Here is a 16,495-nt window from a genome sequence, read left to right on the forward strand (position 1 = left end):
AATCGAGAGACACAGGGTAAAAAAAGACAAACAACTACAAAAGCAATACTTGCAAAACTGTTTGGTGTAAATGAACTGAACAATTCATGGGGGGGAAGGGGAAAGGGGATGGGGGAACGAGGGATGAGGTAACAAACAGTACAAGAAATGTATCCAATGCCTAACGTATGAAACTGTAACCTCTCTGTACATCAGTTTGATTATAAAATTTTTTTTAAAAAAAGAGCAAAGAGGGGGCTGGGGATATGGCCTAGTGGCAAAAGAGCTTGCCTCGTATACATGAGGCCCTGGGTTCAATTCCCCAGCACCACATACACAGAAAACGGCCAGAAGTGGCACTGTGGCTCAAGTGGCAGAGTGCTAGCCTGGAGCAAAAAGAAGCCAGGGACAGTGCTCAGGCCCTGAGTCCAAGCCCCAGGACTGGCCAAAAAAAAAAAAAAGAGCAAAGAGTGAATGTTTTGCAAAAAGCAAAATGTTTACCCATAGTGGATATGTCTGTCTTTGCATGGAAATATTAGAGAGATTATGAAAAATGAGCCCCAGAGGGTTAGAATATGCTAACAGAACAAGAGGGCGGCTAGAATTCAATGGAAGAAAACTAGAGAAATCTGAAGTGTTTGGTCTAAGAAAAGAAAAAGAAGAATGAAAGCAGCAGGAACTACATGCTGGGGCTATGATTTGACAGCAGAGCTGTTTGATGCACAGGTTCACCAGGTCTGCAAACTTTACATACCTCAATACCTGTGCAGAGGGTTTTGGTGATCAAGGGGCAGAGCTGAGTAAACATGAGATAAGAAGAGATTCTCCTGTGAGTTAATTTTGCCCCAGCAAAAACTGAGACAGAAGGGACCCAAGAGCACAGAGACCCAGGCAGGGGACAGCAGGCACAAATGAAGGTTCTTAAGGCTCATCTTTTTCTTTCTAAACAGAATCCCATCAAAAAAAAAAAAAAAAATAGAACCATGGCTGGGGACAGACTATATGTGCAATAATACATTCTTCATCCACATTATAATCATGTGTCCTGTTGCCAGGAATTTCCTATAAACCCAACATAATCCTTTCACCAGCACTCTGTCAGCATGTTCTGATAGACATGTCAACTTATTTTTAATTTTCTGTCACAACAAACAACCTAGAGCAATCTCTGCATAAGTCTTTCTTCAACATACCTAGAGGTGAAATTTAGAAGTCAGGTAGGTGCATAGCATTTGTAAAGTTCTTGAAGAAAATATAAAATCACACTGTTGGTGTGGTACCAATTTATACTTTCTGAAATACTGAATATCAATCTACATTTTAAAGTACTTTATTAATTTTTTGAATTATCTCACTCATTTATATGATTACAAATTTAAATGTTTGTAATTTAATAACTTTAATTTGCTTGATTTGAACCTCTGCTTGTTGCCTGCCTGTCTACACCTGAGTCTCTACTCCTGACCTCAGCCTATGAATTCACTCCTAGTTACATTTGTGCTTTGTGTAGGTGTTGTGTGTGTGTGTGTGTGTGTGTGTGTGTGTGCTAGTCCTAGGGCTTGTACTTGGGACCTGGGCATTGTCCCTGAGCTTTAATGCTCAAGGCTAGAGCTGTACCAACTGAGCCACAGCTTCATGTCCAGCTTTTTAGTGGTTAATTGAGAATAAAAGTCTCATGGACTTTCCTACCCAGGCTGGCTTCAAATTGCAATCCTCAGCTCTCAGCCTCCTGAGTAGCTAGGATTACAGACACGAGCCACTGGTCCCAAGCTGTTTTGTATTTTTTTTTAATCAACTGTGAAAAGCTATTTCCATTTCTGGCTTTTAAGCTCTTAAGTATATTTGCTGGTATCATGTTAGCTTATCTTTTGTTTGTAATATTTTCTGCAGTGCAATTTTATGAAATTTTAGTTATTGTTAATTAACTCTGTAAATGCTATGTCAATTAAGTAGCAACAACCCATCAACCTTAACTCTTAAGGCTGAGCATAATGCATTTAAAGATAATTTATAAGAAAGACAGTAAGATGCATAATCATTCAACATATAAACAGTTGTTACCAACCAGAATTACTTACTGAATCCAAAAAGCAGAGGTAAGTCCCTGAGCTCTGTGCAACCGCTTGATTTTTAGAATATCCAACTGTTGGAAAAAAGAGGAAAAAAAAAAAACCTTTCATAATTCAGTTTTCAAGAGTAGCAAGTTTAATGTGCTTTACAGTCTAAGGGAACTAGGAACACTTTGCACTACATGGAACAGTCAGGTCAGCTTTCAAAAAGAATTCAAGGAAAGTAAATGAAAAGCAATGTCCATTTTCTATGACTGCTGTAAGAGGTACAAGTAAGGGCATATCCAGCATCTCCTATAAAATTAAAACAAAAGTAACATGCCCCTTGGAGGAGTTCGTAAGTCTGCTAATGAATTGGGACCTAGTTACCCAGAGCTTGCAGGTGTGCTTGGCTGATAAACTCCCAACCTGGAGGGCAGCTATCTAAGCATTATCTCTGTAGTGAAGTGTAAGGTCACTGCTGGTATTGGCTGTACCTGAATATGAGCACCCTTAGCCCCTGTCATCACCTGAGTATGCTCAGTGTAGACCCAACAGAACTTTGTCTGGGCTCAGTTGTCACAGAGAGTGATCCCCTTTCTAAGAACCTGAAGGTAGAGCTGCGCAAATGTAGACTGAAGATACTGAGCATAAACAGCAATGTGAGTGACTCACACCAGTGTCTAGTGAACAGACTCAAAGGAGCAGAGGCTCCTGGGACACACAGCATGAGGCCCAGAAAAGCATGAGTTCTGTTCTTAGGAAGTAAGGCAGGGACCAGAGGTCTGGGGCTCTGGGAGTACCAGTAGTGCATTTCCACCATGGTGCTGGGTGAATGTGTTTAGTTCAAGAACATTAACCCAGTTGTATGAGTATGGATAGACTTTGGGGTTTTTTTGTTTTTGTTTTTTTGGGGTTTTTTTTGCTAGTCCTAGGCTTGGACTCAAGGCCTGAGCACTGTCCCTGGCTTCTTTTTGCTAAAGGCTAGCACTCTGCCACTTGAGCCACAGCGCCACTTCTGGCCATTTTCTATATATGTGGTGCTGGGGAATTGAACCCAGGGTTTCATGTATACGAAGCAAGCACTCTTGCCACTAGGCCATATTCCCAGCCCTAGACCTTGTATTTTAAGAAAAATCCTTGCCTGCAATGATACTTATAGAGGAGCTGAACAGAGTAAAGCACTGACCTAGTATTACTGCCAAACAAATGGTACTTTTAAAAAAAAAATGAAAGGCTTAACAGATAAAAATCACTGCAAAGGGAGATTCAGAGGGCACTGTGTTGGAACTGAAGTAAATATGAAATATAATCATGCTGAACAGGCCACTCTAATTCTTCAAGGCAGCCATATGTTTGGGAAGGCCAGCAGGGCCTTCTATAGGACTGACCACTGGGCGGAGGAGACTCAACATTACCCTGTCAGGCTTCCAACAGAAGCAGTATGCAGGTTGATATACAAACTCAGCCTAGGTGCACAGAGCAGGCCCCTTAAGAGTTTAGCCAAGAAAAAGCCACTGATGGGGGCTTCGTGAAGCAACAACTGTTCCTAGAAAACAGGTTGCCAATACCTGAATCATATTCACAAGATGGTCACAGATTTGATGCCATTGAGAAAAGTCATGCAAAGTAAAACAGATGTGTGCTAAGTTGAGACAATAAATCTCTCTGGCATTCAAAATTAAGACAAACTAAAGAAAGTTGTGGGTCCTAAGGGAACAACAGCTGAATGTGTGTTTCAACCATGTGACTCTATGATACTCAGCTGCCAGTTGAAGGGAGGTTCCCCAATGCTATATTCCTGGGTGGCACAAAGGAGCACACTGAGACCAAGACTCAAGACACAAAGTTGCCAATCTTCATTTATATTCTCCAAAGGCTCAACTCAGAGCAGCCCATTCTGCAAGGGGTTCAAACATTGTAGCAGCTCAATTTCTAGCATTAAGCCCTAGAGCTAAAAAACGCAAACCAGGTGAGAGAAAGATGGTGCTGACAGAGTAGGGAGGCACCCCCACTCACTCCAACTGAATAGCGAGCTGGGAACTCCAACACCCAACACCCCATCAAGAACCCAGCAAAACCAGCACCCAGAAGCAGTGGAGAAACGCAGGAAAACAAAAAGGAGCAAAAAAGAAGAGCCGAAAACCTACACGGAGCCGGAGAATCTCCGGGGCACCCTCCCCCCACCAGCCCACCCTGGCCCAAACAGGGCCAGGCTGGGAAAGGGGAGCCCGGCAATCGGCAGACAGGCTGCCAGGAGTGCAGAATCCAGATAGCGGGAGACCCCACGGTCTAGGGAGGGTGCGGACCAAGACACACAACAGCAGTGACAAGAAGTTCAGGTCCACACCGGGTTCGGACAGGGGAACCCAGTGCGGCAGAAGGAGGGAACCGGGGAAGCCACCACGACACTTCACCACCCCCTGAGGGACCAACAGCTGCGCGGGACACACACACAATGCAGGATCAGTGAGTCCCCCATTACCCCCTTACCTAACGGGAGACCAGCTATCAGAAACCCAAGCCCTACAAAGAAGCAGATCTCCTTCCCTCCCCCTCCCCACCCGGAGGGAACAAAGAACCCCCAAATCAGGCGGGAAGCTCCCTTCGGGTGCTGGGAAGTCAGTTTAGCAGGGGAAGGGCGGAGCAGCCACAAGGCCCCACAGGCTCCTGAACTGGCAGAACCGGCCCCGCCCCCTTCCCAACAGGGGCCAGGGGACAGCCGGCAGTGCAAGCCCCACCTGAGGCGCCTGGACCTCGCAGACTCTTACAACTAAAATCACAGGCGCTGGTGGGTAATACCAGCCCAGCAGGGACACCTGGGCCTGATCACGTCACCCTCTCGCAGCGGAGGCGAGGTCTGAGGGTGCTAACCCACACCCGGACAGTTGATCCCACTGGGCTCCACACATACCGCCCCCCCCCCCCCAACGGACTCGCGGGAGGGCGCAAACACAACCCAACAACCTGGGGCTCGCTCTGGGAGGCATACCCCGCTAAAGTGCCTGTTGTAGTGGACGCACAGCGCACAGGAGGGCGGGCCCCCCGGGGACAGCGCCCGCTCTGGTAGGTGTACCCTGCACTGGTGGGCGGGGCCACAGCAGCAGCACCTGCTGCTGTAGACACGCCTACACCGGAGGGAGGGAAGAGCTACAAACCAAACCTGAGAAGCCATCCACAGATCTCCAGATGCGCAAATCACAAAGAAACATAACACAGTTCATCAAAGGGCAAGCCAACTCGCCAGCTCCAAAAAGCAGCACAACTAAAGAGGAGATGGAGACTAAAAAAGCAAATGAGGCCATGTTAACAGGAATGATGGAAAGCGTCAGAAATGAAATCAGAAAACAATTCCAGGAGTTTAGAGCGGAAATCTGGAAGGACACCCAGGAAGCCAAGAAAGAAATGGAAGCAAAAATGGATACAATGCAAGCCTCCTTTAAAGAAATGGAAGCAAAAATGGATACAATGCAAGCCTGCTTTAAGGAAAATCTCCACATCCTGAGAATTGAAATGCATGAAAAAATAGATTTAAAATACAACTCTTTAAAGGAAGAAATTTCCACGATCAGAGCTGATCTGACAACCATAAATAGCTCTCTGACATCCATAAACTCCACAATTGAAACCATAACACAAAGAGTGGACCATATGGAATCCAGAATCTCTTGCCTGGACGATGAAGCAGCCAACAACAACCAGAAAATGACCACACTCCAAGAAAAGGTGAAGCTTCAGGGCAGACTAACCCAGGAACTAATGGACAAAGACAAGAGATATAATCTGCGCATAATTGGAATAGAAGAAGGAGCCGAATACCAGAGCAGAGGGCTTAATCATGTTCTCAATAAAGTTATTGCAGAAAACTTCCCCAATTTCACAGGGGACCCCATCCAGGTAACCGAAGCCTATAGGACACCTGGCAGGCCAGACCCCAGGAAAGCCACCCCAAGGCACATAATATTCAAGACTACAGACCTCAAGATTAAAGAGCAAATCCTGAATTCAGCCAAAGCGAAGAAGGAAACTTTCTACAATGGGAAGAGGATTCGAATAACATCTGACTTATCCACACAAACTTACCAAGCTCGAAGTGAGTGGAAGAACACCATCCAAGTACTTCAGGCTAACAATTTGCAACCTCGGATCAAATATCCAGCGAAATTGGAGTTCACATTCGAAGGGAAAACCAGATCTTTCCACACCAAAGAAGAGCTAAAGGAGTATGTGAATAAAAAACCAGCCCTACAGCAAATTCTAAGAGGGGAGCCCCACCCAACAGAGATCGTAAAAGACACACAGACAGAATCAGAAAGAAACTTCAATAGCCAAAGTCCAACAGAAAGAACAGCTCACTAAAGACAAGAAGAAAAAAAAAAAGAGGAAAAAACAGCCCACCAAGAAAATGGAAGGAGAAAAAACACCCTTATCCTTGATCTCTTTAAATAAAAATGGTTTAAACTCCCCGATAAAGAGGAGCAGACTGGCAGAATGGATTCGCAAACAAAAAGTTGACATCTGCTGTCTACAAGAGACCCACCTTACAGCAAGGGACAAAAACAGGCTTCGAATGAAAGGATGGAGCAAGATCTACCAAGCAAATGCACCCACCAAAACGGCAGGTGTAGCCATTCTGATCTCAGACAAGCTAGACTTCTCATTAAAGTCACCTCAAAAAGACAAAGAAGGACACTACATATTAATACAAGGAAAAATCCAGAATCAAGACATCACTGTGATAAATGTATACTCACCGAACAAAAGAGGCCCTACATATGTCAAGCAAATTCTCACAGAATTACAGAACAAGATAGATGCAAACACAATCATAGTGGGTGACTTTAATACCCCTCTCTCCCCAAGAGACAGATCCAACATCCAGAGGATTAGTAAGGGAGCTGAGGACCTAAATAACACCATTTCCCAAATGGATCTAACAGACCTATATAGAACCTTCCACCCTACAGAGACCCAATACACCTTCTTTTCAGCAGCCCATGGATCATATTCCAAAACAGACCACGTCATAGCCCACACAAAGAACCTCAGCAAATACAAAAGTATTGACGTCATCCCATGTATTATATCTGATCACAGTGGATTAAAGGTAACCCTCAACAACAAAGGATACCACAGAGGCTATACACACTCTTGGAGGCTAAACCCCACGCTGCTATCCAACACTTGGGCCACAGACCAAATTAAAGATGAAATCAACGAATTCATAAGCCACAATGACAATGAAAACACATCACAAAGAAACCTATGGGACACAGCTAAGGCAGTAATGAGGGGCAAGATCATTGCCCTCAGCACTCACATTAAAAGAATGGAAGCAGAGCAGGTGAATAACCTCACGATGAAACTAAAACAACTGGAGAAACAAGAAATGACAGAATCTAAAACAACTAGGAGGGGAGAGATCACAAAGATTAAAGAAGAGATAAATCTGATTGAAAATAGAAAGACCATTCAACAAATAAATAAGACTAAAAGCTGGTTCTTTGAGAAAATAAACAAAATTGACAGACCCCTTGCAAGACTTACAAAAAAAAGAAGAGACTCATATACGTAAAATCAAGGACTACACCGGAAAAATTACAACAAGTACACACGATATTCAAACAATCATAAGGAGCTATTTCCAAAACCTCTACTCAGCAAAAAACAATAATTTTACAGAAATGGATCAATTCTTAGAGAAGTACAAACTGCCCAAACTGAACCAAGAAGAAATAAATCAACTAAATAAACCAATCACTTACAGTGAGATACAGGAGGTAATCAAGAACCTCCCTACTAAGAAAAGCCCAGGCCCAGATGGATTCACCAACGAATTCTACAAAACCTTTAGTGAGGAGCTAATACCAATACTCCTCAAACTCTTCCACGAAATAGAAACAGAGGGAGAAATCCCAAACTCATTCTACGAAGCTAATATCATACTCATTCCCAAACCAGGCAAAGACCCAACAAAAAAAGAGAACTACAGACCAATATCACTAATGAACACAGATGCAAAGCTCCTCAATAAAATATTAGCTAACAAGATCCAGAAACTGATCAAGAAAATCATACATCATGACCAAGTAGGCTTCATCCCACAGTCACAAGGATGGTTCAACATCCGTAAATCAATCAACGTAATTCACCACATAAACAGATCTAAAATTAAGAATTACATTGTTGGGGCTGGGGATATGGCCTAGTGGCAAGAGTGCTTGCCCCGTATACATGAGGCCCTGGGTTCAATTCCCCAGCACCACATATATAGAAAATGGCCAGAGGTGGCGCTGTGGCTCAGTGGCAGAGTGCTAGCCTTGAGCAAAAAGAAGCCAGGGACAGTGCTCAGACCCTGAGTCCAAGGCCCAGGACTGGCCAAAAAAAAAAAAAAAAAAGAATTACATTGTTATCTCAGTCGATGCCCAAAAAGCCTTTGACAAAATACAACATCCATACCTATTAAAAGCTTTGGAGAGAACAGGAATAGATGGAACATTCCTCAAAACAATAAAAGCCATATACAACAGACCAACTGCTAATAATCATATTAAATGGAGAGAAACTTAAATCATTCCCCCTAAACTCAGGAACAAGACAAGGATGCCCACTCTCCCCACTTCTTTTCAACATAGTGCTGGAATCCCTAGCCATAGCAATAAGGCAAGAGGAGGACATCAAAGGGATCCACATCGGCAAGGAAGAAATCAAGTTATCCCTATTCGCTGACGACATGATCTTATATCTGAAGGACCCAAAAAACTCAGTACCCAAACTCCTACACCTAATAAACCAATTTGGCAAAGTAGCAGGATACAAAATCAATCCACAAAAGTCAGCAGCTTTTCTGTACACCAGCAATAGACAAACAGAAAAGGAAATTATGGAAACAATTCCATTTACAGTAGCCAAAAAAAGAATAAAGTACCTAGGGATCACCTTAACCAAGGACGTGATGGACCTATTTAATGAAAACTACAAAAATCTAATAAGGGAAATCAAAGAAGACACAAGGAGATGGAAAGACCTCCCATGCTCATGGGTAGGCAGAATCAATATAGTGAAAATGGCCATATTGCCCAAATTGTTATACAAATTCAATGCAATACCTATCAAAATCCCAGCCACATTCTTCACTGAAATAGAGAAACCAATCCATAAATTCATATGGAACAGCAAAAAACCTAGAATAGCCAAAGCAATTCTAGGCAAAAAAAGCAGTGCAGGAGGTATCACAATACCAGACTTCAAGCTCTACTACAAGGCCATCATAACAAAAACAGCATGGTATTGGTATAAAAACAGATCAGAAGACCAATGGATTAGAACTGAAGACCCAGAAATAAAACCGCACTCTTACAGCCAACTGATATTCGACAAAGGAGCTAAAGACATACAATGGAATAAACATAGCCTCTTTAACTACTGGTGCTGGGAGAACTAGGCAGCCATATGCAGAAAACTCAAAGTAGACCCAAGCCTATCACCATGCACCAAGATCAACTCAAAATGGATCAAGGACCTCAATATCAGACCTGAAACCTTGAAACTGCTGAAGGACAGAGTAGGAAAGACGCTAGAACTTATAGGCACAGGAAGGAACTTCCTGAATAGAGTCCCAGGGGCACAACAAATAGGGGAAAGACTTGACAAATGGGACTACTACAAATTAAAAAGTTTCTGCACAGCTAAGGACATAGCCACCAAAATAGAAAGACAGCCAACGATATGGGAAAGGATATTTACCAGCACAGCAACAGACAAAGGCCTGATATCTGTCATCTACAGAGAACTCAAAAAACTAAGCCCCTCCAAGCCCAATAAACCAATTAGGAAATGGGCAAAGGAGCTAAAGAGAGACTTCACAAGAGAAGAAATAAAAATGGCAAAGAAACACATGAGGAAATGCTCAACATCCCTGCTAGTAAAGGAAATGCAAATAAAAACAACCCTGAGATACCACCTCACCCCAGTTAGAATGGCCTATACTCTGAACTCAGGCAACAACAAATGCTGGAGGGGGTGTGGGGAAAGAGGAACCCTTCTCCATTGTTGGTGGGAGTGCAAATTAGTACAACCACTTTGGAGAACAGTATGGAGGTTTCTCACAAAGCTCAATATAGACCTACCCTATGACCCAGCCATACCACTACTAGGCATCTATCCTAAACAGCAAAACCCAAGATATCAAAAAGACATTTGTACTTCCATGTTTATCGTGGCACAATTCACAATAGCCAAAATATGGAAACAACCCAGATGCCCCTCCACAGACGAATGGATCAAAAAAATATGGTACTTATACACAATGGAATACTACATAGTGATTAGGAATGGTGAAATATTGTTATTCGCAGGGAAATGGTCAGAACTCCAACAAATAATGTTGAGCGAGACAAGCCTAGAACACAGAAAACAAAGGGGCATGATCTCCCTGATATATGACTGTTAACAAAGGGAGACGGAGGGACAGTAGAGACCCAGTCTGTGAATACTATATATGTTCTTGATACATTGTATATTGTATATATGTCTACCTGACCTAGAGAAGGGATAGAAAAACAAGGCGTAAGATATCACAAGAAATGTACACACTGCCCTACTATGTAACTGTACCCTTTTTGCACAACACCTTGCAAAAAAATTTGTGTTCAATTAATAAACAAATTTAAAAAAAAAACGCAAACCGGTTAGCAGAATGACATTTCAAAGAATGACAAGTATAAACATGAGCAGAGGAGGAAATGACCAGAAGAGACAAAGCACCCAGCTTCCCCATTGGGGCAGATTCATAAGCCATCACAAAATAACTGTAGTTAATCCTCACCATCCTTGCAGAGTGCAGGCAGGGAGAATACCTCATGAGAACCCAACGATTTGCGAATAAAATGTGAAACAGAAAGTGATTTTCCACAAGCACAATGAAATTAATAGGAGTTCTGTTCCAAAAGTTGCTTATCGGTGTCAGATTTTAAGAGAAAAGTTGAATCCTTGAGTTTGTGTAATGAAGGCAGGCGTGTCCCACTGTGTGAGTTGGAAGCTTCTCACAATGAATCTTGTGTTTGGCAAAGACAAGGAATTTGCTTTAATATTATTGCCCCTAAGAAAGTCAAATGTTTGTATGGGATTCCATGTTTGGGGAGGCCTGTCCCTTTGTGAGGGGAACAGGTTTCTATGGTCACAGCAGAAAAAACTCAGTTCTGTGGATGTGTTCACATTCCTCTTTCCTAGAGAGGAGTGATGGGCTGTGCTGTGTTTTTACTTTAGCCAGAGGCCACATTATGAATTTTCAATAACCCAACACTCTTGGAAATACAGACACTGAATTCTGCTATCTATGCTAGATAATATAATGTGTCCTGTTTTAGAAAATATATTATAGGAAATATGTCCTTCTAGATAGAGCCCAAGTTCCCACTGTGTTACTACGTAATAAGAGGACTCTCATGAATTCTCACCCACTTCTCAAGGACAGCAGGACAACTTGGTTTCATAGCATTCCACCTTGGTTCTTCACAGTGTGCTACCAATTACCTGTGTTACTGACAATTAGTACGGACATGATGGACTCAGTGACAGAGTTTTCTGAGAGGCAACACTTGTTTTTAAAATGGAGGGAAGAAATGCCTTTCTAATTCAACTATGGAAGATGCAAAATCACTTTTTAAAAATTTTTCTGTTGGTCATGGGGCTTGAACTCAGGGCCTGGGCACTGTTGCTGAGCTATTTTGCTTAAGGCTAGCACTCTACCACATTGAGCCACAGTGCCACTTCTGGTTTCTGAGTGGTTGATTGGAGTTAGAAGTCTCATAGGGACTTTTCTGACTGGGCTGGCTTCAAACCCTGATCCTCAGTTCTCACCCTCCTGAGTAGCTAGGATTACAGGCATGAGGGACCAGCACTCAGCTACAAAATCACTTTTAATAAAAGAATATTAAAGAATGTTTAGACTAGTTTCAAAAAACAGTTTGTTTCACACAAACAAGAAGTTGAAAAAGATTTTTCAGTAACCAATGTATAGTTGTAAGGTTAAAATCTTACCTTAATGGATATACTTCAAAGATGTAATTCATGATAACAATAACCTGCTGGTAGGTACTGAAGCTAAATTGGTTTGAATTCAGATTAAAACCAATTAATTTAGATTATGATAAATTTAAGATGGTTATTATAATTTCCACAGTAACCACTAACAAAATAACATACCAGGCATGGTCCACAGCCAGCTCCAAGCAGAAGCTCAAGACCCTATCTAAAAAAAATAACTAAAGCATAAGGTCTTGAGTTCAAAGCCCCCTTCTGCCAAAAAAATAAATAAATCAAAATAAAAGAATTTATGAAAATACAGAAAAAAGTAATGAAAGTAAGAAGAATATTAGATTGGCACAATTAGCACACTAGAAATCAGCAATTAATCAATTTTTAAAAGGCTGAATTGAGGAACCCAAGAGATAAGACATTTAGACAACAAATAACAAAATGGTGGCAAAATCCTTTCTTATAAGTATTGAGAATCCATATAAACACAAATGGATTAAATTTTCCGATTATTAAAAGGTAAAGATGGGGCTGGGAATATGGCCTAATGGTAAAGTGCTTGCCTCATATACATGAAGCCCTGGGTTCAACTCCTCAGCACCACATATATAGAAAAAGCCGGAAATGGCACTGTGGTTCAAGTGGCAGAGTGCTAGCCTTGAGCAAAAAGAAGCCAGGGACAGTGCTCAGGTCCTGAGTTCAAGCCCCAGGATTGGCAAAAAAAAAAAACCAAAAAAACACAAAAACTTTGGCTCACCTCATAAAAGGTAAAGATGGTCAAAAGGGAGTTTTCAAACTGACCCACTGTCTATAGAGGAGATCCTCTTTAGAAAGAAGGGCATAAATAAGTCAAAACCAAGAGGGTGAGAAAGGTATTCCATGCTCTTGTCATAAAAGGAGAGCTAGACAGTTGTGCTAGGATCAAAGACTGAGCCAAAAATTACTGAGACAAAAAGGTATATGGGGGAAAATGTGTGCAAATTACATATCTAACCCTAGCACTCAGAATGCATTAACAACTTTGTAACTCAACAACAAGACAAATAATTAAATCAAGGGCAGACATTGCAATTTCTGCAAAGACAAATGGGCAACAAACACACTAAAGATGATCAACATCATCATTCACTAAGAAATGCAAACCAAAACCACAACGAAACACTTCACACCCAGTAGATGGCTACAATAACTTGTGTGTGCATGTGTGTGCCCATTGCGGGGCTTGAACTCAGGGTCTAAGTGCTGTCCCTGAGCTTTTTTGCTAAAGTCTAATGTTCTACCACTTAAGCCACAGCTCTACTTCTGGCTTTTTTTCTGCTGGATAACTGGAGAAAAGAATCTCATGGATTTCCTGCCCAGTCTGGCTTCAAAAATTGATCCTCAGATCTCAGCCTCCTGAGCAGCTAGGATTACAGAAGTGAGCCATCAGTAGCTGGCAGTATTTTCTTTCTTTTTTCTTAAAGTAACACCTGGAAATATTTTCTATTTTAAAAAAGTTACTGTAGCCCGGGCACTGAATGTAAGCCCCAGAACCGGCACCAAAAAGTAAGTTATTGTAAGTGGATGTAGAGAAGCTAAAACTATTGGTGAAGGACTATTCATGCAACTGAATTATTATTCTCCCATACAAAATAATAAAATAGTGATACATGGTACAACACATATGATCTTATATAACACTGTACCTAATGAAAGAGGCTAGTTACAAAAGAGCACTTTGAAATTATACTGATAGGGAATGCCCAGAATAGACAAATCTATAGAGACATGAAATAGTGCAATGCGTGCCTCAGACTGGTGTAAACTGTGTGCTATAAGAAAGTGTCATCTGTTGTATTGCTTAAAAACAATAGAAATTCTCTCACAGTTTAGGAAGCTGGAAGTCCAAGATCCTGATCTTGGCAGACTTAATGTCTCACAAGAATCACTGTCTTCATACAGGTAGACTAAGGTTCCTCCCTCATTACCCCTCAAAGGCTGTCCCTCCTTAGACTACCACATGGGTAGTCTGAATATCTGAACTGGGAAATGGACACAAACATTTGGACCACAGCAAAAAATACTTATAATGAAGAACAAGACACCAAGGTCCAGTTGGTTCTTTTTAAAAAATATACATTGTTTTTTATTTCTTTTTTCTATATATGTGATGCTGAGGAATCGAACCCAGGGCTTCATGTATATGAGGCAGGCACTCTACCACTAGGCCATCTTCCCAGCCCCCCGCTGGTTCTTATTAGGTGGCAGACCCAATGATCACCAGGGTGCTTTTCACCAGAATTTGAATACCATTAAACTATGTAAGCTTATAAGTTGATAGGAAAACATGAATTAAAGTTGTTGTTGTTTACAGTACTGGGGTCTGAACTTAGGTCATCATACTTGCTAAGCAGGAACTCTGAGCCATTCCACTAGTGCTTTTGGTGTTGGTTATCTTCAAGATAAGGTCTCATTTTATGCTTAGCTGGCCTAGACTGTGATCCTCACATATGTGCTTTTCTTTGTCACTAGAATGACATGCACACACTACTGCACCCAACCATTGTGCTTGGGTTAACAGCTGTGTGTCACTGTGTCTAGCCATTAGATGGAGTCTTGAGGACTGATCTCTGCCTCTCAAATACTAGTATTACAGGCTTGAGACACCATGCCCAGCTAAACTCCAGTTTAATAACCTAAGCATGTTACTCACCTCCTCGAGGAGAGGGAGAAGCATGGCCTCCAATGACCACAGGGATGCCAGAACCTTCCAGCTTCACTTTCCATTTCTCAATGATAGTCATAGATTTGTCCTGGAAGTGAACATTGCAGGTCAGGAAATGTCCCTGAAAGCCAATTTGTAGGAAGGCTAAACCACCCAGTAAGAGATACATAGATACCTTACTGGCATCATCAAAAATAGAGAGCTCCATAGCACCTTCAAAGTCCTGCTGCAAAACAGACTTCAAGCATTCATCCAACCACTTTTCCGCATTGTGGACTGGGAGAATAATAGACTGCAAGTCAGAGAAATGAGTCAATAAACAAATATGGGGAACTGAATTCCCTTCCCCATGCTTTAATGGACCTTTGCTGGCCACATCTTGCTCCTTTCCACAGAGCAAGGCCTGACCTACAGAAGCCTAAGACAGAGGTTTCCTGGATAAGGCAGTCACTGACAAAAGTGTCAATTCCTCCCATCCAAGCTCTTGACATCCTTTTGTTCTATAATATTTATCATGTTTTAGGTTTCCCTCTAATTAGTAGCTGGCACTAGCTCTGTCTTTTTCACAAGCCCTACAAAGCCAAAAACTTCTAAAAGGTGGTATAGAATAAAACCAGAGAAACATGACTATCACCAAAACAACTATTACAAGAATTGTACTAATTTTATAATTATCACAAGAACCACAAAAATCAGTTTGTCCTCATCTCTAAATTAATGTCCTGATAAAGAAAAATGGACAAATTCCTGAATAAGACCCAACCAGCTTTGTTGGAATGTAGGCCAAGCAGGTGAGTGAATATACAAATATGAATATACATGATGCACATACAATAAAGAAAATACCTATGTGGGTCTAGATCTCTGTAGATAACACCTGTATATCATTTCGACAGGGCTGTTAAATTACTAAAACCTGATACCGGTATGAAAAGTTCACACATCTGTGAAGACATAATACATCAAGATCATTACAAAGACCCTAATCCAAAAGGAACTTTCACAAACCCCAGCATTTTTCTTGTGTCCTTAACACTAGTCCCTTAATTTATTTACATGCCGAGACATTTTTTAAAGAGAGAAAATAGTGGATTTTGTCAGCTTTTCCTCAAGATACAATGTAAACTTCCGTCGGACACGCTCGATTAACATTTCACGTGAAAAATACAGGCCATTTGGAGGCGGGCAGGTCGGCGGCGCAATCGGGGACAGAGCACTTCCGGGGTCTTCGGAGTGCGACGGGGACGTGAGCGACGGGGACGTGAGCGACGGGCCCGAACCCAGCGCGCTCCCGCCCGCGCCAGGAAGACCCCGGCAGCCAGGGCCGCGCCCCGGAGGGAAAAGAGTGGTTCTGCGCCCTCCGCCGCACCTACCACGACGGCCTTAGGGCCCGGCGCAGCGCCGTCTCCCACGCGAAGCATGGCCGAGCTTCCACGCCCACGCCGCCTCACTCAGCCAGCGCCGCCTCACCGCGCGTGCGCGGCGGCGGCGGGAGGCGGGGCCGAAACCAGGCCGCTTCCGATTTGCTGATTCGGCGAGAGAGACGGGGCCGGACCGCGACCTAGGGGCGCAGAAACACATCGACGCTCAGGCCGCCGGGAGGGGCGGGGCCCTGGCAGCGCGGTGGGCGGGGCCGGGCCGTTGGGGCGTTCCCGCGGACGCCGGACCCGCGCTACCACGTGCAGCCCAGCACACGCTCTGTGACCGGAGCTCCGAAATGAACCCG

The 16,495-nt window shown here is 42.8% G+C and overlaps 1 protein-coding gene across 3 annotated transcripts in view; it reads right to left on the minus strand.

Moving 5' to 3' along the window:
* Nucleotides 1-16,275, minus strand: part of B3gntl1 (UDP-GlcNAc:betaGal beta-1,3-N-acetylglucosaminyltransferase like 1) — an 83,510-nt gene extending 67,235 nt beyond the window's left edge. For 2 of the 3 annotated variants that reach the window (XR_007213750.1, XM_048366220.1), the window contains exons 1-4: nucleotides 16,143-16,275; nucleotides 14,945-15,061; nucleotides 14,758-14,857; nucleotides 2,058-2,122 (exon numbers count right to left, since the gene is read on the minus strand). Coding sequence is in view for 2 of the 3 variants with exons in the window: in XM_048366220.1 (XP_048222177.1) it covers nucleotides 2,058-2,122; nucleotides 14,758-14,857; nucleotides 14,945-15,061; nucleotides 16,143-16,190 (330 nt within the window). In the remaining variant the exon portion in view is untranslated. The remainder of the gene's footprint in view (nucleotides 1-2,057; nucleotides 2,123-14,757; nucleotides 14,858-14,944; nucleotides 15,062-16,142) is intronic. The other variant, XM_048366221.1, reaches the window with a different exon arrangement.
* Nucleotides 16,276-16,495: the final 220 nt, after the last annotated feature.

Source organism: Perognathus longimembris, chromosome 17, assembly GCF_023159225.1.
Source record: "Perognathus longimembris pacificus isolate PPM17 chromosome 17, ASM2315922v1, whole genome shotgun sequence".
Taxonomy (NCBI): Eukaryota; Metazoa; Chordata; class Mammalia; order Rodentia; family Heteromyidae; genus Perognathus; species Perognathus longimembris.